We start from the raw sequence: 20,306 nt of genomic DNA, 5'->3' as shown, positions 1-20,306 counted from the left end.
GAACTGATCGGGTATCTGCTGGCTGTGAAACTTTATTGAGCTGAGACCAGAATCACAGTGACTGGTGACATAGAGTGGTACTGGAGACATGGCTATAGAAGGTCTGAATGAGGAAGGAGATAAATCTGTGGGGAGTTTCCCCAGATCATTATGAAAGTTCTGCTCACTGTGGACACTGGTAAACCCACATGCATATACAGCTCAATGAGAAAAACTGGGGGCTGAGGGAGCTGTGTATGGCAATGCAGATAGTCATGCAGAGGTGTGTGATCAAAACGAAAAATGTCTCTGAGATTCATACACTGTGGCACCAATGGCCTTGCCACACCAGGCTCACACTCAGAGCCCACAACGACTACATGGGGGCTCACAAAAATGGTTGGCGCCAGGGCCCACAAAAGGTTAATCTGGCCCTGGAACTGACAGTGCAAAAGCAAGTGATGGTGGTGCTCGGGAAGCTTGCAATACCAGATTGTTATTCTGCAATGGGCAATCAGTTCAGATTTGGAATATCCACAGGGGAGGCTGCTGTCATCCAAATGTGGAAGGTCATTAACTGTCTCCTGCTATGCAGGCCTGTGATTCTCGGCATTGTGTAGGGAATAGTAAGTAGATAAATTTGCAACAATGGTGTTTCTAAATTATGGTGGGATGACAGTCAGCATGCACATCCTTATTCAGGCACCATCCCACCTGGCCAGTGAATATGTACACGGAAAAGGCTACTTTTGCATGGTTACACAAGTGTTGGTGGATCACCAGGAATCCTTCACTGATGTTCATGTGGGCTAGTCAGGGAAGGGGCTTGACACTTGAAGAACACAGGATTGTTCAGAAAGTTGCAAGCAGGGACATTCTTCCTTAACTGATTCATTCACACTAGCAATGTTTATAGATTCATAGATACTAAGGTCAGAAGGGACCATTCTGATCATCTAGTCCGACCTCCTGCACAGCGCAGGCCACAGAATCTCACCCACCCACTCCTATGAAAAACCTCACTCATGTCTGAGCTATTGAAGTCCTTAAATCATGGTTTAAAGACTTCAAGGAGCAGAGAAGCCTCCCTCAAGTCAACCATGCCCCATGCTACAAAGGAAGGCGAAAAACCTCCAGGGCCTCTCCAATCTGCCCTGGAGGAAAATTCCTTCCCGACCCCAAATATGGCAATCAGCTAAACCCGGAGCATATGGGATGTATGTCCCTTTTATCCACTTGTTGAAAGACCCATAGTGATTCTGCAGGACCAACTATATCCCTTGCTCCCCTGACTCATGAAACTTTACACTTTCCACCTCAACAGAACCAAGGAAAGATTTGACTCCTGGCTGAGCAGGTGCAGGATGACCACTGGATATGCATTTGGGAGACTCCAAACTCACTGGTGATGTTTAATGCCTAGATTGGATCTCAGCAAGGCAAACATTCCTATTATTGTTGCAGCATGCTGTGCATTATATAATACCATTATGAGGTAAAGGCTCTGGTAGGGCAGCATGAGGCGGACCAGCTGTCTGCCGAATTTGAACAGCCAGATACAAGGGCTATTAGAAAAGCCAACTGTGGAGCCATAAGGTTGAGGGAGGCCTTAAAAGAACTTTATAACTGTCAGCCATAGTAATGTTGTGTGATACTTTTGGGAAATGTTGTGCCTTCATGTGTATAGACCTTAAATATGGGTGGGATCTTGACTCCCGTTGTGAATTCTGTAATGTGGCATGTCTGCTTGGTGTAAACTGGTATAAAACGTGGACTCTGAGTTTCAGAAAATAAAACTTTATTGGGGGCAAATAAACAGAAAATAAAGCTAAAGTGCAAATAAACAATTAGAAACATTGAAGCAGTACTGTTAAGAGAGTGACCCGTATTTATAAAAGCTGAGTAAAATAATAAACATACATATTTACATATTGTGACGGGGCAAGGCCAGATGGCTATAGAAAAGTAGTGGGAGATAGATATATTAGCTCCAGGCTAACCAAATCCCTGGTACCAGGATAAGTTAAATGGCAGCTGCTCCAGGTCAATTGACACACCTGCGGCCAATTAAGAACTTTCTAGAAGGCAGGGAGAAGGCTATGTTGATTGGGACACCTGAAGCCAATCAGGGGCTGGCTGAAATTAGTTAAAAACCTCCCAGTTAGTCAGGTGGGGGTGCATGTCAGGAGCTGTGGGAGGAAGTTGTGCTGTTGGAGAGACTGAGTAGTACACACCATATCAGGCACAAGGAAGGAGGCCCTGAGGCAAGGATGAAGTGGAGCTTGAGAAAGTGAGGGCTGCTGTGGGGGAAGTAGCCCAGGGAATTGTACATGTCATGTTTCTAAAAGGTCAGCTATCGTAGCTGATACTATTAGGGTCCTTGGGCTGGAGCCGGGAGTAGAGGGTGGGCCTGGGCTCCCCCCCCCCCACCTTTGCCCCCTGTTTAATCACTGAGACTGGGAGACAACAGAGACTGTGCAAGGGAGGATAGCTTCTCCTCACCTCCCTCGCTGGCTTATGATGAAAATGGCTCAGTAAACTGTGACCCTTGTCTCTAGAGAGAGAAGGGTTATGTGGAGGGTCACAGTGAGCCTCTGAGGCTAGCGAAATCCGCCAGGAAATGTGGGACCCATGGAGACAAGGACAGAGCTTTGTCACATTATTAAAAACATTTTACAATGTTTCATTCGTGGTAAACACACATACTGCATGGTTCTTGTTGGCTGATCCTACAGTTGTCACAGGTCAGTGTTGGTATACTCATGATTCTCCTAGTTCTGGCTTGCATGGCATGCTGAGAGTATGGATTCACTCCGTGCTGCCACCTGTTATGTTTGGGGCTATACAGAGCAATGCCATGGAGTTGCTATGGATTGGAAAGGCTGCTGTGGAGGGGGTCTTTGGACAGACTGTTGCTTGGGAGATTTAGATACTGGGTGTCCCTGGGGTATGAGAATAGGGACCGTGCAGGTTGGTTTGAGCTGATATCTCTTGTTCCTGAGGATGACAAAGGCCCAGAGAACACAGCTGCTACTGGCGTCCCAAGGCTGCACTGGCTCATATACCACTATCCTGTTTATGGCTCTGTTGCCAGCTGAATTCATTGCAGAGTGGCATGGGGATGTCTCTTATCCCGGGGAAGAAACAAGGCTACCATCCCTAGAAATCTTCCAGAGAGGATTACAGAGTCTCTCCGTGAAAGTTTCACTGAGGTTTTTCAAGTGGATAAAAGGGACATACATCCCTGTTCAAACAAAGTACTGAGCATGAGGAGAACTGTGGCCCCCTGCTAGCGCAGACAGCCAAAGTGAATACCACCTCTACCTTTCTTCTACCACTAACCGAGCACAGGACCCTGATCTTTGTGGACTGTGGAATTTGGCCTGCTGCACTAATCCATTTGAATTTATTACCTAACATGCAGTAGCTGATTAAAGTGGCAATTTGATGATTCTATGAACTAGATATTAATTCCAAAGCATTAACTTGAATTGGATTCCCAATGCTGGTTTTAAAAGTAAAGTGAGGAATCCAAAGTCTCTCTTTGCTCTCTAAACATGTGGGTGGGGTGGGCACCACTTTAAAATGGGGAAGAAGAGCAGGGAAAGAGAGGTGAGGTTTTGGACAATGAATAGGGAAACAAACATGCCTGTGAGGAATAGATTTAAATTTATTAAAGCTAATGTTAAAATTATATAATACACAGGTTGAGAAAAGAGTGTCTGTACATCCGGGTATAGTGCTTAGATTATCCACAAATACAAAGTTTGTTTTTAGAAGTCATAAGATACATATAATACATAATCAGCAATAACCCAGATTTAGGTGAATAAATTTAAGAATACAGTTTAGATATTTTTCAGAGTAGCAGCCGTGTTAGTCTGTATTCGCAAAAAGAAAAGGAGTACTTGTGGCACCTTAGAGACTAACAAATTTATTTGAGCATAAACTTTCGTGAGCTACAGCTTACTTCATCGGATGCATTCAGTGGAAAATACAGTGGGGAGATTTATATACATAGAGAACATGAAACAATGGGTGTTACCATACACACTGTAACCAGAGTGATCACTTAAGGTGAGCTATTACCAGCAAGAGAGTAGGGGGGAGGGAGAGGGGGTAGGAGAACCTTTTGTAGTGATAATCAAGGTGGGCCATTTCCAGCAGTTGACAAGAATGTCTGAGGAACAGTTGGGGGTGGGGGGGAGAAATACCATGGGGAAATAGTTTTACTTTGTGTAATGACCCATCCACTCCCAGTCTCTATTCAAGCCTAAGTTAATTGTATCCAGTTTGCAAAGTAATTCCAATTCAGCAGTCTCTCGTTGGAGTCTGTTTTTGAAGGTTTTTTGTTGAAGTATTGCCACTTCTAGGTCTGTAATCGAGTAACCAGAGAGTTTGAAGTATTCTCTAACTGATTTTTGAATGTTATAATTCTTGATGTCTGATTTGTGTCCATTTATTCTTTTACGTAGAGACTGTCCAGTTTGGCCAATGTACATGGCAGAGGGGCATTGCTGGCACATGATGGCATATATCATTGATAGATGCGCAGGTGAACGAGCCTCTGATATTGTGGCTGATGTGATTAGGCCCTATGATGGTGTCCCCTGAATAGATATGTGGACAGAGTTGGCAGCGGGCTTTGTTGCAAGGATAGGTTCCTGGGTTAGTGGTTATGTTATGTGGTTGCTGGTGAGTATTTGCTTCAGGTTGGGGGGCTGTCTGTAAGCAAGGGCTGGCCTGTCTCCCAAGATCTGTAAGAGTGATGGGTCGTCCTTCAGTTTAGATATTAGCATCCAAGTATTTGGATACATCACTCATGAAAAGTTGTACAGAGATGTGGTTGTGGGAAGCAAAATATATCAATGAGTGAAGATTGTCCCTCAGTAATTGAGAATTAGATTGGTTGTCCATTTAGAAAATAAATATATCAAGGAAGTATTTCAGTTACTTTCCTTACTGTGCTTCTCAGCAGAACTCTAGCTCATCCCTCTGCTATTGCCGATGTCCAGTGATGTGTTTTATGTTGATGTCCCTCGACCATCCGATGGTGTCCGACACCATGAGTTGCCGTATCAGCCGAGCATAGTGCTGACCGATTCCTCATTCTCTCAACACTTGCTGATTACTGGGGTTCCATGCGCCCAAGGATCCGACGATCAGCATGTGTGTCTGAACCTGGTAATCCCTAGTTCTCAAGGTTTCAGCCAGAGGGGCGTATTTCTCCACTTTTTGAGCTCGAGTATCATGGAAGGCCAGGTTCCTGTTCTCAAAGGGCAATGAAACATCCACCATGATGATCTTCTTCCAGTCTTCGTTGGTGATAATGATGTCAAGTCGCAGTTGGCTGTCAGTTCCAGGACTGGCGGTGTTCACAGCAACCTTCCCTATGGGTGACGGGATGGCTCTGACCAGGCGATCATGGATGGCATTACATCACAGCTGCCAGGCTCTGGAATGGGGCTTGCAGTACACAGGACGTGGGGTAGTGTCTCATTGGCATAGCCGCACTTCTTGCATTGCTTGTCCCGATTCCCATGGCAGATGTCCTTGAGGAAGATCATGGGTTCACCCTGGATCTGAAACGGCATCACCTGGACCGAGTCCCTTCTACTGCCATCGATATGCAGGGTTCCGCACGTCATACACTCAGCTAAGTTCCCTTCCCCTTCCTCATCTGGTTCCTCTATTCTTGCCTGGTGGGATTGGCTTGATTTCGGCAGAGTTTTGAACAGCTCCTTGCTTGCAGTCTGGTTTGCATCCCCCTCTGTGCCCCCTCTCGCCTCCTCCTCACTGGGCATTGAAGGTGTTTCTGCGCCCAGTTGTAACAATGCATCCACAATCACATTCAAGGTGCTGGTAGGGTCCCCGCCAAGTATGGCATGCCATTCATTGTAAAATCAGCAGGTCTGCAGAGTGGTCCCAGATTTGTTGTTGCCCTTCCTTGCTTTCTGATATCCCTGCTGAAGTTTCTTGGCTTTTACCTGGCACTGCTGCTTGTTCCTTTTGTGCCAAGTATGGCATCCTCTGTGCAATGTGCATATAGATGTCTAGATTCCTTTGGTTGTTCCTTAACTGCTTACACAGCCTCTTCTCCCCACAGGCCAAGGAGATCCAGGACTTGTAGGCAGGAGTATGTCTAGGTATAGCTCTGTCTGTGCTGAGCTGGCATGCTGAGATGCTTACAAATTTGGGTTAGTAGGTGTGCTTTCCAAGGCAGGCAACCAGAAAAAGGCATTTCAAAACATGCTGAGGTTTTTAAAGAGGGAAGGTTGGGTTCTGGTATCTGTGGTCCCTGGGCAGTGGAGTGCAAAACTGTGACTATAGTGACCACTCTTGTGGGGACAGGAGCATTGTGGGACAGCTAGTGGAGCACTGTTAGGGTCAACACAGGTAGTACAGTGTCTGCACTTGCACTTTGTCAACGGAAGTAGGTAGACTTTGGCTCTGCGTTGTCTGAGGAGGTGGTGATATTGCATCAAGGAAACAGAGTGCTTACATTGGGGGAGACAAATGTAGATCCGATTGCGAAAGAAATTGACGTAAGTTGCTCCAACTTTGTAGGATAGATCAGGCTGTAGACTGGGATTTCCAAATGAGCCTAAAAGTTAGGATGCCCAACTTTCAGTGGGTTTGGGGCCTTGCTCCATGAGGGCTGGTCTACACTGAAACCTCACATTGGCATACCTATGTCTCTCAGGGGTGCCTGAGCAATGTAGTTAAGCCAACCTAACCTCTGGTGAAGACAGCGTTAGGTCAATGGGATAATTCTTCTGTTTCCACCTAGCTACTGCCTCTTGGGGAGATGGAGTCCCTTCGCCAATGGGAGAACCCTGCCATTGCTGTAGTGAGTGGTTACACTGAAGCACCTGGACCATCCCTTGAGGGCAACTGCTCCCTATTTGCTCATAGGAAATAATGGCTGTGTCAGCAGAATCGTCCTTGTCCTTCTACCATGTATGCTGTGATGTGGAGGATGTGGAATATTCACATTTTGCAGTAAATTGTGCAAATACCCATCTGACAAACTGAGATCCATGATACCTTAAATGTCATGATACCATGATTTCTTGACACCTTAAATAACTGCTTCTTGGAGCAGCTAGCCCTGGAACCCACAAGAGGAGAGGCAATTCTTGATTTAATCCTAAGTGCAGCACAGGATCTGGTCCAAGAGGTGAATATAACTGGACCGCTTGGTAATAGTGACCATAAGATAATTAAATTTAACATCCCTGTCATGGGGAAAACACCACAGCAGCCCAACACTGTAGCATTTAATTTCAGAAAGGGGAACTACACAAAAATGAGGAATTTAGTTATACAGAAATTAAAAGGTATAGTGCAAAAAGTGAAATCCCTGAAAGCTGCATGGAAACTTTTTAAAGACACAATAATAGAATCTCAACTTAAATGTATACCCCCAAATTTAAAAAAAACATAGTAAAAGAATCGAAGTGCGACCATGGCTAAACAATAAAGTGAAAGAAGCAGTATGAGGTAAAATGGCATCCTTTAAAAAGTGGAAGTTAAATCCTAGTGAGGAAAACAGAAAGGATCATAAACACTGGCAAATGAAGTGTAATCATATAATTAGGAAGGCCAAAAAAGAATTTGAAGAACAGCTAGCCAAAGACTCAAAAAGTAATAGCAAAATTGTTGGAATTTCTAAACATTACAGATAACAATTTCTTTATTCAAAAAGTGTTGCAGCCAACATAAGGGAATTCTTTATTAGACCTTGTCATAACAAATAAAGAGGAACTGATCACAGAACTTAAAATTAATGGTAGCTTAGGTAGAAGTGATCATGACTTGATCACATTTATAATGTGCAAACAGAATAAAGTCCAGACCAGTAATTATAGATACTTGGTGATTGAATAGGGCTAGTTTCACAAAGCTGAAAATAATTATGAGCCAACTCAGCTGGGAGGAAGAATTTAATCAGAAACCTGTGAATGATAATGGGGAGTGATTTAAGAACACCTTTCTATATTCTCACAAAGCCACAATTCTGCAACTTAGGAAGAAGGCTGTGCTGGTTATAAAACCCAATCTGGTTTAGAGGGGAAAATTACATATATATACACACACACAAATGGAAGAAAGGGGATGTTGATAGTAATGAATATAAATCAGAAGTTGGGAAGTGTAGAAAATTAATAAGGGAAGCAGAGGAAGAAATAAATCTATGAGCAGCAGAGTTAAAAAGAGTTTTTTAAATATCTTAGGAACAAAAAGAATCCTGACAATGGTATTGGTCCATTACTAGATGGAAATGGTAGGATTGTCTATAATAATGCAGAAGAGTCTTAAATGTTCAATAAATATTTCTGTGTTGTATTTGGAGAAAAAGCAGATGATATAGTTGCATCATATGATGCTGATAACGCTCTCCATTCCACTAATATCTCTGGAGGATGTTACACAGAAGCTACCAAAGTTAGATATTTTTACATCAGTAGGTCCAGATAATTGGCAAACATTAAATGGATTAAAAACTGGCTAACTGACAAGTCCCAAAATATAATTGTAAACGGTGAACCAAAAGCCAGCAGCATGTTTCCAGGGGGGTCCTGCAGGGATCAGTTCTTGACCCCACACTATTTAACATTTTAATCAATGACCTGGAAAAAAACATAAACTGATAAAGTTTGCTGGTGACTCATTTATAAAGTTTGCTGAGGACACATTGATAAAGTTTGCCAATAACACAAAAATTGGGGGCATTGTAAATGATGAAGAGGACAGGTCACTGATACAGAGTGTTCTGGAAAGCTTGATAACCTGGGCACAAGTAAACAATATGCATTTTAATATGGTTAAATATAAATGTATACATCTAGGAACAAAGAAAGTAGGCCACTTACATGATGGGGGGCTCTATTCTGGGAAACAATGACTTTGAAGAAGATTTGGGGATTATGGTAGTCAGCTGAACATGAGCTTAGAGTGGGATGCTGTGTCTAAAGAGCTAATGTGACACTGGGATGCATAGATGAGAATCCCAAGTAGGAGTAGAGAGGTTATTTTACATTTCTATTTTGCACTGGTGCGATGACTGCTGGAATACCCTATCCTCTTCTGGTGCCTACAATTCAAGAAGGATGTTGATAAATTTGAGAGGTTCAGAGAAGAGCCACAAGAAGATTAAAGGATTTGACACCATGCCTTCTATCAATAAACTCAAAATGCTCAATCTCTTTAGTTTAACAAAGGAAGGGTTGACTTGATTACAATCTATAAGTATCTACATGGGGAATACATATTTAATAATGGGTTCTTCAATCTAGAAGAAAAACATAATCCAATGGCTGGTAGTTGAAGCTAAACAAATTCAGACTCGATATAAGATATAAATTTTTGACACTGAAGGTAATTAACCACTGAAACAATTTACCAAGTGTTCTGGTGGATTCTCCATCACCGACCGTTTTAAAATTAGGATTAGAGGTTTTTCTCAAAGGTCTGCTCTAGGAATCATTTTGGGTAAGGTCTCCGGCCCATGTCATACAGAAAGTCAGACTAGATGATCACAATGGTCCCTTCTGGCCTTGGAACTTATTAATCTTTTGCCCTAACACCCATTGGAAACTTTCTCTTTACATATCATCATTCTGGGAACCTCATAACATCAGAGGAATGAGTCCGAGAAATCCTAATGTTTGGTTATATGATCCAGTTCTACACTCCACCTACCTCCCTCATCGATTCTCAGGGACCCTTCTCACAAGAGGTTACTCATCCAAGAGGTCAATACTCTCCTCACTCTTGGAACCATAGAAGAGGTTTATGCATGTTACAGAGAGAAAGGTTTCTATTAAAAATATTTCCTCATACCCAAGAAGGAAAGAGGATGGAGATTGTCACAGGGCAGGACTCATCCCTGCAGCACCTCCTGCTGGTCTTTCAGGGAATTAGCTCTTCCAGCCTCTGGAGTGCCCTCTGCAGGCCAGTGTCTCGCTGCCACTGGCCCCTGTGTCCCTCCCAGACCCCGGTACCCCTTTCCCTGGGGTGCTGCCCCTGGCAGTAGCCCCACAGTCTCTGGGTCTCCACTCCCCGGGGAACCCTCACCCACTATCCCCGCCTCGCCTCAGTCTTTGGCTACTGCCAGTCACCATTGAGCCCCTGCACACTGGGGCAGACTGCAGAGTATAAGCCAATCATCACAGGCAAGGGGGGTTTGGACCTGCTGCCTCTGCCTATCTGTGGGCTGCCCCCTGCAACCCAGTACCCTTTTTGGCTTTCCACTAGGCCTGCAGCCTGGGGGGTTTCCAGGTCGGAGCTCCCCAGGTCTCTGGCTTTCCCGTAGGTACCCAGGTATGCTCCCCAGCAGCCAGGCCCTTCTCCCTCTAAAGGCAGAGAGAGAGTACATCTGCTCCCCGCCCACTGCCCTCTTATAAGGGCCAACTGAGCCCTGATTGGGGCGTGGTCACAGCTGAGCCTGCTTCCCCCTTGCACTGTTTTAAGCCCTTTAAGGCCGAAGCGGGTGACCACCCTGCTACAGAGACCCATTCCAGACCTCTGGCTACTCAATGAACTCGATTACAATCTATACCTTCATTCAGTGCATAAGGTTTGGATGGTGACTGTAGCAGTGATCATTCCAACTCTAGATCCAGAAGACTGGTTTGTGCCTCCCATCCTTCACAATGCCTACTTTCATGGTGCTATCCATCTTGCACACAGAAAGTACCTCAGGTTTGTGGTAGGTTGAAACCACAATCAGTACAGGCATATCCCCAGCTCCAAGACTTTTCATAAAGTTGTTATCTGTAGTCGTAGCTTGCCTGAGAAGGATGGGGATATCAGTACACCCATATTTGGATCACAGGCTCATCAAGGAGGGGTGGGTCTCATCAGGATATGCAGAATTACATCCAGACCATTCTTAATCTCTTCAGTACCCTGAGCCTAAAGATAAATGCAGAAAAGGCTGTCCTTAGTACCATCCCAATGGACAGAATTTAGCAGAGCCCTGATGGACTACTTAGTTCAGTTTCCAGATGATGACCAGTCTGATTGCACAGTTGCAGAAGGTGCCTCAGACAACATCAAGCATTTGTTTCACCTTGTTAGGACACATGGCCTCTAGCATCTTTGTAGCCATGTGTCCTAACAAGGTGAAAACAAAGACTTCACCTAAAGTGTATGCAAAACAAGACTTCACCTAAAGTGTATGCAGAACTGGTTGAAGTCAGTCTATATTCCAAACCAACACAAATTGCCTATGTTCCTAGCAATCCCACAGGAGAGTCTACTCTGACTCAGTTGGTAGAAAGACCCCCCTCCAAATAGGTCCTTCCAATGGAGATGATAGTTACAGATGCTGCTCTTTGGGTTAGGGAGCCCATCTGGAACATCATTTCATGCAGGCAAATGCCTGAAGAGTCTCAGCTCCACATAAATACTGTGGAGCTCAGAACAATCCAAAACACCTTCAAGGAGTTCCTGCCATTCATATGGGGTTGTTCCATTCAGATCATGACAGGGAATACAACTTCCATGCTCTGTGTAACAAGTAGGGAGGGGATTTGTCGTCAACCCTGTGCAGAGAAGCAGTGCAACACTGGAACTTGTGCATTCAGCATCACAATACAGTCACAACTACCCATTTATCAGGATTACAGAACACACTGGCAGATAGATCTGAGCAAGAAATCCTTGACAGACCACAAACAGGAAATAAAGTATTCAGTGATTCAGTTCATCTTCAAAAGGTGGGGTCTCTCCTCAGTTGACTTGTTTGCAATGCATGAGGGCAAGACATGTCCAACTTTCTAGTCTATATGGGGATTCAGTGTGGGGTCCCTAGGGGATGCATTGCTCATTTCATGTTCGGATGCTCAGATACATATATTCCCACCAGTTCCTTTGATTCCAAGGGTGCTCTGGAAAGTCAGGCAGGATGCAACAAAGATTATCTTTATAGTTCCAATATGGCCAAGACAGTATTGCTTCCCATAACTTACATGGCATTCAAGTTGCCACCAATACTTCTACCATTAGATCCAGACCTAGTATTTTAGAACAACAATCTAATCCAATATCCCAACCTACACACCTTCCATGAAACTGCAGGGGCTTTGGATAGATGTCAGAAGTAGAAAAAGTAAATGTTCTTCTGAACTACACAACATACTAATCAGGAAAGTCTTCACTAAAAAGACTTAATAATTCAAAGTGGAGAATATTTGTTAATTGGTGTGAACGTCACCTAATGACTTTGGATGCCAAAATTCCTTTGATCTTGGAGTATATAGTATATACTGTTCCTGAAGAACGCAGGTCTCTCAATCAGTTCTTTCAGGGACTACCATGCTGCTGTTAGTACCCACCAACCAGCTGTAGAGGAATACACTGTGTTTTCCCATGCTATCACTACCAGATTTTTAAAAGGTTTCAGAGTAGCAGCCGTGTTAGTCTGTATTCGCAAAAAGAAAAGGAGTACTTGTGGCACCTTAGAGACTAACAAATTTATTAGAGCATAAGCTTTCGTGAGCTACAGCTCACTTCGTTGGATGCATCCGATGAAGTGAGCTATAACTCACGAAAGCTTATGCTCTAATAAATTTGTTAGTCTCTAAGGTGCCACAAGTACTCCTTTTCTTTTTTAGATTTTTAAAAGTGAGAGTATTTCCCCCATCCAGGAACCCCTGGGGTTTAAATGTAGTCTTATCAGGCCTTATGGGTCCCTGTTTTTATCCTTTGACTACATGCTATTTACAGCACATATCCATGAAAACTTCCTTCCTCATTGCAATAACATCTGCAAGGAGGTAGGTGAACTAGGTGCTCCTATGGCAGACCCAATGTGCATTTTTTGTCCAGATCGGGTATCGCAGAGACCATATCCAAAGGTCATTCCAAAAACTGTGTCTGAGTTGCATCTAAAGCAGGTCATCCATGTGTCCATATTTTTTTCAGACCCCCATACTAACTGTGGTGAAGCCAAGTTACACTTAAGACATTAAAAAGCCTTAGCATTTTATCTTCAAAGGACCAGACCCTTTTGGTCTTCTCCATGACTGTTTGTTTTCTGTGCTGAAAGGATGAAGGGAAACCCCATGTCAACAGAGAGGCTGACGAAATGAGCTTTGTAATATATCAATTTGTGCTACAAGGTAGTCAAATTATAATGAACAAATAATAGGGCCCATTCCATGAGAGTTCTGGCAGCTTTAGGTGCTTCTTTATAAAATGTCCCCCATTGCAGACATTTGTAAAGCTACCGCTTGGGGCATCTAGACTGGATGCTTCTTTCAGTAAAGGTCTCTGCTTGGTTAAGACTCCAAGCTCCCACCTCCTTATTCAGGTCATTGCTTAGAAGTCACCTCGAGTGGAATATACATAGGGACAATCACTTGAGAAGAAAGGGAAGTTACTTACCTGTACAGTAACTGGAGTTCTTTGGGATATGTTATTCATATGTCTATTCCATGACCCTCCTGCCTTCCCTTCTGCTTCAACATCCTATTACACCTTGCGGGTCTGAAGTAGAGAGGGGACTGAAGTGGTGGTTGGTCCAACTCCACCCCTAATGCCCTTGGTACAGGGTACGAGGGTGATGAGGGCACATGCACAGACTAACGGACACAGCTAGCAAAAATGTCCAATTGAGAGCACAAGGATGCATATACGTCTTGAGGGGAATACATATGTGAACAACACAGCTCGAAGAACTCCAGTTACTGCACAAGTTTCAGAATAGCAGCCGTGTTAGTCTGTATTTGCAAAAAGAAAAGGAGTACTTGTGGCACCTTAGAGACTAACAAATGTATTTGAGCATAAGCTTTCATGAAGTCGATTCTCTTTCTTCTAAGTATCTCCAAAAAAATACTCTTACTTCTGATCCAAACATTCTGGATGGCCATTTCCAAAACTTCCTGAGGCATCTCAGGTTGGGTTTTCAGCTTTCTGTTGTTCAAAGGTGTCTGATACGTGGCACAGCTGACAGGCACAGACTCACTTTTTATTATTCAGTTTCAGGCTCACTAGAAATTCTCTACTGAACAGTGCAATCAGGATATGATCATGATCAGCATTAGCCTCTGTGAGGGTGTCTCCACAACCAATCCGCCAAAATAGTCCTGCTTGAAATGGGACTATGTTAATACAAACAAGGTACATTTTAGTTCATGCCAGCAGGGTCTACATGGGGCAGTTACAGCACAACATTTTAGTGTGCACTGCAATTCACACCCCCATAGTCCACACCGTGGTGCTGAGTAGACAAGACCTTATATGCCATTTGCAATTACATCAATTCCCTGAGTCCCTCTAGCACTTTGTGATGACATCCCTGGTCCTCTTCTGGAGACAGAGAAATGCCAAATGGCCTTCCCTGCCATCTATATCTGCCTAAAGGAGTCCACATGTTTGTCAAAGAGCTGCTTTCTGATCACGTTTTACCTGCCAGAAGCCATCTGTGGTGTCTGAACAGAACAGCTCCATTGTGAGGCTGGGCAGGATCCCTCCAGTGGCTAAGAAAGTACAATGGGAGTGTTTTAGAGCTTCGCTGAGGTGTATGGGGTGAATACCAGAGTTTGTCTAGTATTTTAATAGCTACTGGACTGCTGTCCAGTCTGTCAATCATTTCACTTTCTTTTAGACTCCCCTCTCCACAAAGTTGTCAAGCTAGTATTTAAGATCTTTCTTCACTGTGTGGTGCATGTAGCAGTTTCATCTTAGGGCTGATTTCCAAGTGATATTCTCCAGGAAGGAATCCAAGACCTTTACAAAAATCCCCAAATTGATTATTTGCTGGAACTGTCTGCTACCTTGTAGATCATTACATCATCCATCACTTGTAATAGCCGCAGCTTATCACTTGATTCTGACCAAAGCAGAAGCATTTACGGTGTTTCAGTTATTTCCTGGTCCTTTATTTGTGAAGTAGACTGTGTGTGGACACTTCACTGTCCTGGGACGACACTAATGGGACACTGCAGAAAGTTAGCCTTGCAGCTGCTTCAGTATTTGTCCACGAGGCTGCAGAGTGCTTGCTTCACAGACAGCCCCAGGCATTGCAGACGGGCGTGGAATGTTGCTCACGGCTATTGCCAAAGTGACTCAGGGCCTCTGGTCAGCCACAAAGTAGAATTAGACAAGTAAAATCTCTTTAACTCCACATTGCGAACTGCATTTAAATATTACACATGAGAAACAATCTGCAGTGCTTAACAACAGGTTTTATTGGTACTGTAAAACCCAGAAACAGTGCTACATATTTTTGAGCACTACCTACTGGCACCTTATCTATTACCTATTTATGTACTGTGACGGGGCAAGGCCAGATGGCTATAGAAAAGTGGTGGGAGATAGATATATTAGCTCCAGGCTAAACAAATCCCTGGTACCAGGTTAAGTGAAATGGGAGCTGCTCCAGGTCAATTAAGACACCTGGGGCCAATTAAGAACTTTCCGGAAGGCAGGGAGAATGCTATGTTAATTGGGACACCTGAAGCCAATCAGGGGCTGGCTGAAACTAGTTAAAAGCCTCCCAGTTAGTCAGGTGGGGATGCATGTCAGGAGCTGTGAAAGGAAGTTGCGCGGTTGGAGAGGCTGAGTAGTACACACCATATCAGGCACAAGGAAGGAGGCCCTGAGGCAAGGATGAAGTGGAGCTTGAGAAAGTGAGGGCTGCTGTGGGGGAAGTAGCCCAGGGAATTGTACATGTCATGTTTCTAAAAGGTCAGCTATCGTAGCTGATACTATTAGGGTCCTTGGGCTGGAGCCGGGAGTAGAGGGTGGGCCTGGGCTCCCCCCCCCACCTTTGCCCCCTGTTTAATCACTGAGACTGGGAGACAACAGAGACTGTGCAAGGGAGGATAGCTTCTCCTCACCTCCCTCGCTGGCTTATGATGAAAATGGCTCAGTAAACTGTGACCCTTGTCTCTAGAGAGAGAAGGGTTAGGTGGAGGGTCACAGTGAGCCTCTGAAGCTAGCAAAATCCACCAGGAAATGTGGGACCCACGGACGCAAGGACAGAGCTTTGTCACAGTACCTATATGCAGAGACAGAACAGTCCTTTTGCATTTCAACTGTTTGGGATTAATTTTCCCAAATCTAGCAGCTTCTTTTTTCAAGCTAAATTTATTTGCTTATTTTCTGCCTGTATTTCTAATCTGTCTGGTCCCATTTCCAAAGCAATGAAGTATTGGTAGACACTGAATTTGCTGTGACAGGTTTCACAACTTTTTGTATTTACTTTCCACAAACATTCAGACAAGCAACTGTTTCCTTTCATTCTCAATAAATTTGGGGCAAGGAGAATGTTGTAAAGACTCGTACAGATGTGCATTTGTTCTGGATATACTTGTGTATCTATTGTGAGAGCACCTTGTGGGATGATCTAGATTGGATATTAGGAAACACTATTTCACTAGGAAGGTGGTGAAGCACTGGAATGGGTTACCTAGGGAGGTGGTGGACTCTCCATTCTTAGAGGTTTTTAAGGTCAGGCTTGACAAAGCCCTGGCTGGGACTTTTTAGTTGGTGGTGGTCCTGCTTTGAGCAGGGAGTTGGACTAAAAGACCTCCTGAGGTCTCTTCCAACCCTAATCTTCTATGATTTGCGAGTCACTCAGTGAGGGGGGGGAGAAATGATCCCATGTGATTTATGTGCCTAGTCACACAGCAGAAATAGTGAATATTTGAAGCGATAGTCCTGGCAAATAGTCTGTGAGCGGACCATAGGCTGAAACATGTCTATGTAAACCATGCAGTGCCTGGATAATTCAGAGAGAAACGGGCACTTGTCGGGCCCTATCACTACCTCAGCAGAGCACGCAAGCCTGGAGTTCATGCTCAAACTCTGCCTCTGCTGGGGCTTGACTTCATTGTCAACTCAGAAACAATTACACAACTTTCCATGTAGCTTCCTCCAGTACATTCTTGACACACAACACACCCATTTGCACCCGCACCCAAATAACTTGTGTACTCCTTGTACTGCAGTCAAGTTTACTCTGCTGTACAGCCCAGGGCATGGAGGGTGTGGGCGGGGCACTCTGGGTATACAATAATTGTTATTGTCAATCACTAATAATCCAAAAATGGCTGAATATATTTTACTCAAATTAAAACAAACTCAGCATCCCTAAAACACCAACAACCGAAATCCCTTTGATGCTGGCGCAAAGCCTGGAAAGTGTCACATCCATGGTAAGTGGTTTCAGAAAGTTCTGAGTGAACCAGGTACTTATAAGAGCACTTTTTGTTTTATCCTTAGTTGTAGCTTGGACTATTCATTACCTGGGAAGGTTAGACTGACTATGCATGTGGGGACAGGAAGGTTCCCCCAGGATATGCTGGCAGGAACCTGGGGGCATTTGTTGTTCTCCGTATTATCTCTGGATCAAGATCCCGTTGGAGGTGGGCCTTGGGGGCTGGGATACCTGTGACTTACATTTTCTTTTTTGAATGCAGGATCCAAGGAGGAGATCCAAGATGTGTACGAACATTCTGTTTAATGAAAGATGAACTCATCTGCATACTACAGAGAGCCAGAGTGGACAAAACATTCAGGAAACGAACAAGAACTGGAATCAGTGACTTATTTCCTGTATCTCTGAGCAGGTAGTGTAGTAACAGTCCTAGTCTGCCCCACACTGAGAAACAAAATGTGCTGATAACCTCCATGATGCCCCCTCTGGCCTGCTCCCCGCCCACATTACCATATTGTGGTCACACAAAACCACCACTGCTCTCTCCTTTTAAGGCACAGACAGCACACACTGATCAGAAGACACTCTGGGGGCATGGACTTATTCATTCCAACCCTGTGTCCAGTGTTCGTTATCTGGAGAGCCTGCTGGGTAGACATAAGCTGGTATTTTGGCATGGTCACAAACCTGTTGGAGTTTGGAGGCTTTTGGAAATGTTTTGGAAATGGGCAGACCTGTGAGACTAAAAGCTGGAGAGATGGCATTATATAGCCAAATAGCTCCTGCCTTTTTCATTTCCTCACTTAGGTCAAAGTCAGGCCAGCGTACTTCACTAACCCTGAATACTTTTATTTAAGCTTAAACTTAAGCACAAGATACTCTCTTCCATTTCTACACTGCAGGAGCTCTCTTAGGTCCTGACCCTGCAAGATGCTTTCACTGACTGAAATGGGAATTGAGGGTCCCTGCCACTTTTCAATTAATTATCCTTCAGCTAAGGCCAGGGTGGGCACAACTTGTAATTTTGCCTATCCTAGGATCCAGCTGGAGGAGCAGTGAGGACATTCCAGATTTTGCTAGCATTTCCAGGAAAGAGCTGGGGCTGAGAATCTTTTCAGAATCCATTACGTTACCTGGAAGTATTATTGGATTCCTCATTCATCACTTAAGTCCTAGCTTAATTATCAAAGTAGTTATAAGGCCAGCCCTATAACTGTGCTGATTAGCTAACTTACAGTGCATGTTTCAAAGCCTCACTAAGCATCTTTCTAGAAAGCATGGGAATCACGGAGAAATGAGAGACTATCCTCTTAATCCATTAGCCAGCATGGGTCCTCCTTCTGCCTTCCTCATCGTGATCATTGCCATCATCATCACATGACACAGTGAGACGCACAATGAAGTCCCTGGGAAAGCATCTGGGACAGTAAATGCTCAGTAAATGCTCAGGAGAGCCCCATCCCAACTAACATTTCTGGAATCTTAAGATCTTTTCAGTGACCTGCAAATGAATTCTTCAAAATCAGCTGTGTCCTTTTCTAGCTTCTTTCTGGGTGGAGGCAGATGGCTGGAAAAAATGAGGAGGGTTTTTTGTTGTTGCTTGCATTTACCTTAGAAATCCAGGAATTCCTGGATTCACAAGTGTTAAGGCCAGAAGGAAGCATTATGATTATCTAATCTGAGCTCCTGTATAACACAAGCCGGAGAATGTCACTCAGTGAGTCCTGTATCAAACCCATGATTTCTTATTGGAACATAAGAACACAGAACATAGGACTGGAAAGGACCTTCCGGGTCTTTGAATCCTGTCCCCGGCTATCGCAGCCAACCCTGTCAGATAATCCATTCATACATGTATCAATCTACATTTTAAAACCAGTGACGTTGTTTGGCCCCACTACTCCTCTTGGAAGGCTGTTCCAGAATCACACTACTCTAGAACTGAGCGAGAGCAGATTTGTTAGAAAGATATGCATATTAAATTTGACCTCAGTTCAGTGTGCAGCTGTGGTCAAAAAAGCAAACAAGATGCATACAGAATGGCACTGAGAATAATACAGAAGCTATTATAATGCCATTATAGAACTCAGTGGCGCAGCTTCCCCTGGACATGGTGCAGCTCTGATCAGCCCTCTCAGAAAGGATTTTGTGGAAGTGGAGGGTTTCAGAGGGCAAGGCTGATGAGAATGAACAGAGACTGGAAAAACTCTCATGTGAAAAGAGATTGGAAAGATTGGGATTGTTACCTTAGAGAGCAGACAGATCAGACTAATGAATGGTCTGGAGAAGGGAAATCGGGATCTTCTGCTCTCCCTGTCTTACAGCACAAGAACAAGGGGCCATATGATGAAATTAAAAAGTGTGATATTCAAAACTGATCAAACAAAATACTTTTTCACAAAATGCATAATTAGTCGGTGGAACTTGCTGCTACAAAAAGTCATTTAAGGATTTAGCAAGATTCAAAATGGGGTTGGACAGTTATATGGACATGAAAAATATCCAGAGTTCCCATGCTAATGAAAAATGCTGGAAGGAATATTAGTCCCCCTGCCCGTGCTTCAGGGCTGAAGCCAGTTTCTAACTACAGTAGAACCTCAGAGATACGAACACCTCGGGAATGGAGGTTGTTCATAACTCTGAAATGTTTGTAACTCTGAACAAAACATTATGGTTGTTATTTCAAAATACAGCTTTGAAACTTTACTAAGCAGAAGGAAAATGCTGCTTTCCCTTTTTTTTAGTAGTTTACGTTTAACACAGTACTGTACTGTATGTGCTTCATCATTATTATTATTTTATCTCTGCTGCTGCCTGATTGTGTACTTCTGCTTCCAAATGAAGTGTGTGGATGACTGGTCAGTTTGTAACTCTGATGTTCTACTGTAGGAGAGACCAGGCCGAGACCTGATGTGGGGGCAGATTTTCCCACAGCTGCTACCGTGAGGTGTTTGCACCCAGGGGCGGCAGGTTTGTATAATTTTTAGTGGTGCCCAGAATGGGTCCAAGTTCCACCCCTCGACACACCTGCCTAAGGCTCTGGGAGGGAGTTTGGGTGCGGGAGGGAGTTTGGGTGCGGGCTCTGGGCTGGGGCAGAGGGTTGGGGTGCACGAGGGGTGCAGGGTGCAGGCTCTGGGAGGGAGTTTGGGTGTGG

The 20,306-nt window shown here is 44.2% G+C and overlaps 1 protein-coding gene across 1 annotated transcript in view; it reads left to right on the top strand.

Moving 5' to 3' along the window:
* Positions 1-19,820, top strand: part of RNF43 (ring finger protein 43) — a 140,384-nt gene extending 120,564 nt beyond the window's left edge. The window contains exon 9 of the mRNA XM_038375769.2: positions 17,415-19,820. Coding sequence (XP_038231697.1) covers positions 17,415-17,458 — 44 coding nt within the window. The 3' untranslated portion in view covers positions 17,459-19,820. The remainder of the gene's footprint in view (positions 1-17,414) is intronic.
* Positions 19,821-20,306: the final 486 nt, after the last annotated feature.

The sequence above is a fragment of the Dermochelys coriacea genome, chromosome 17 (assembly GCF_009764565.3).
Source record: "Dermochelys coriacea isolate rDerCor1 chromosome 17, rDerCor1.pri.v4, whole genome shotgun sequence".
Classification (NCBI taxonomy): Eukaryota; Metazoa; Chordata; order Testudines; family Dermochelyidae; genus Dermochelys; species Dermochelys coriacea.
The sequence above is the reverse complement of the archived record's forward strand: the minus strand, read 5'-3'. Positions and strand labels throughout refer to the sequence as shown.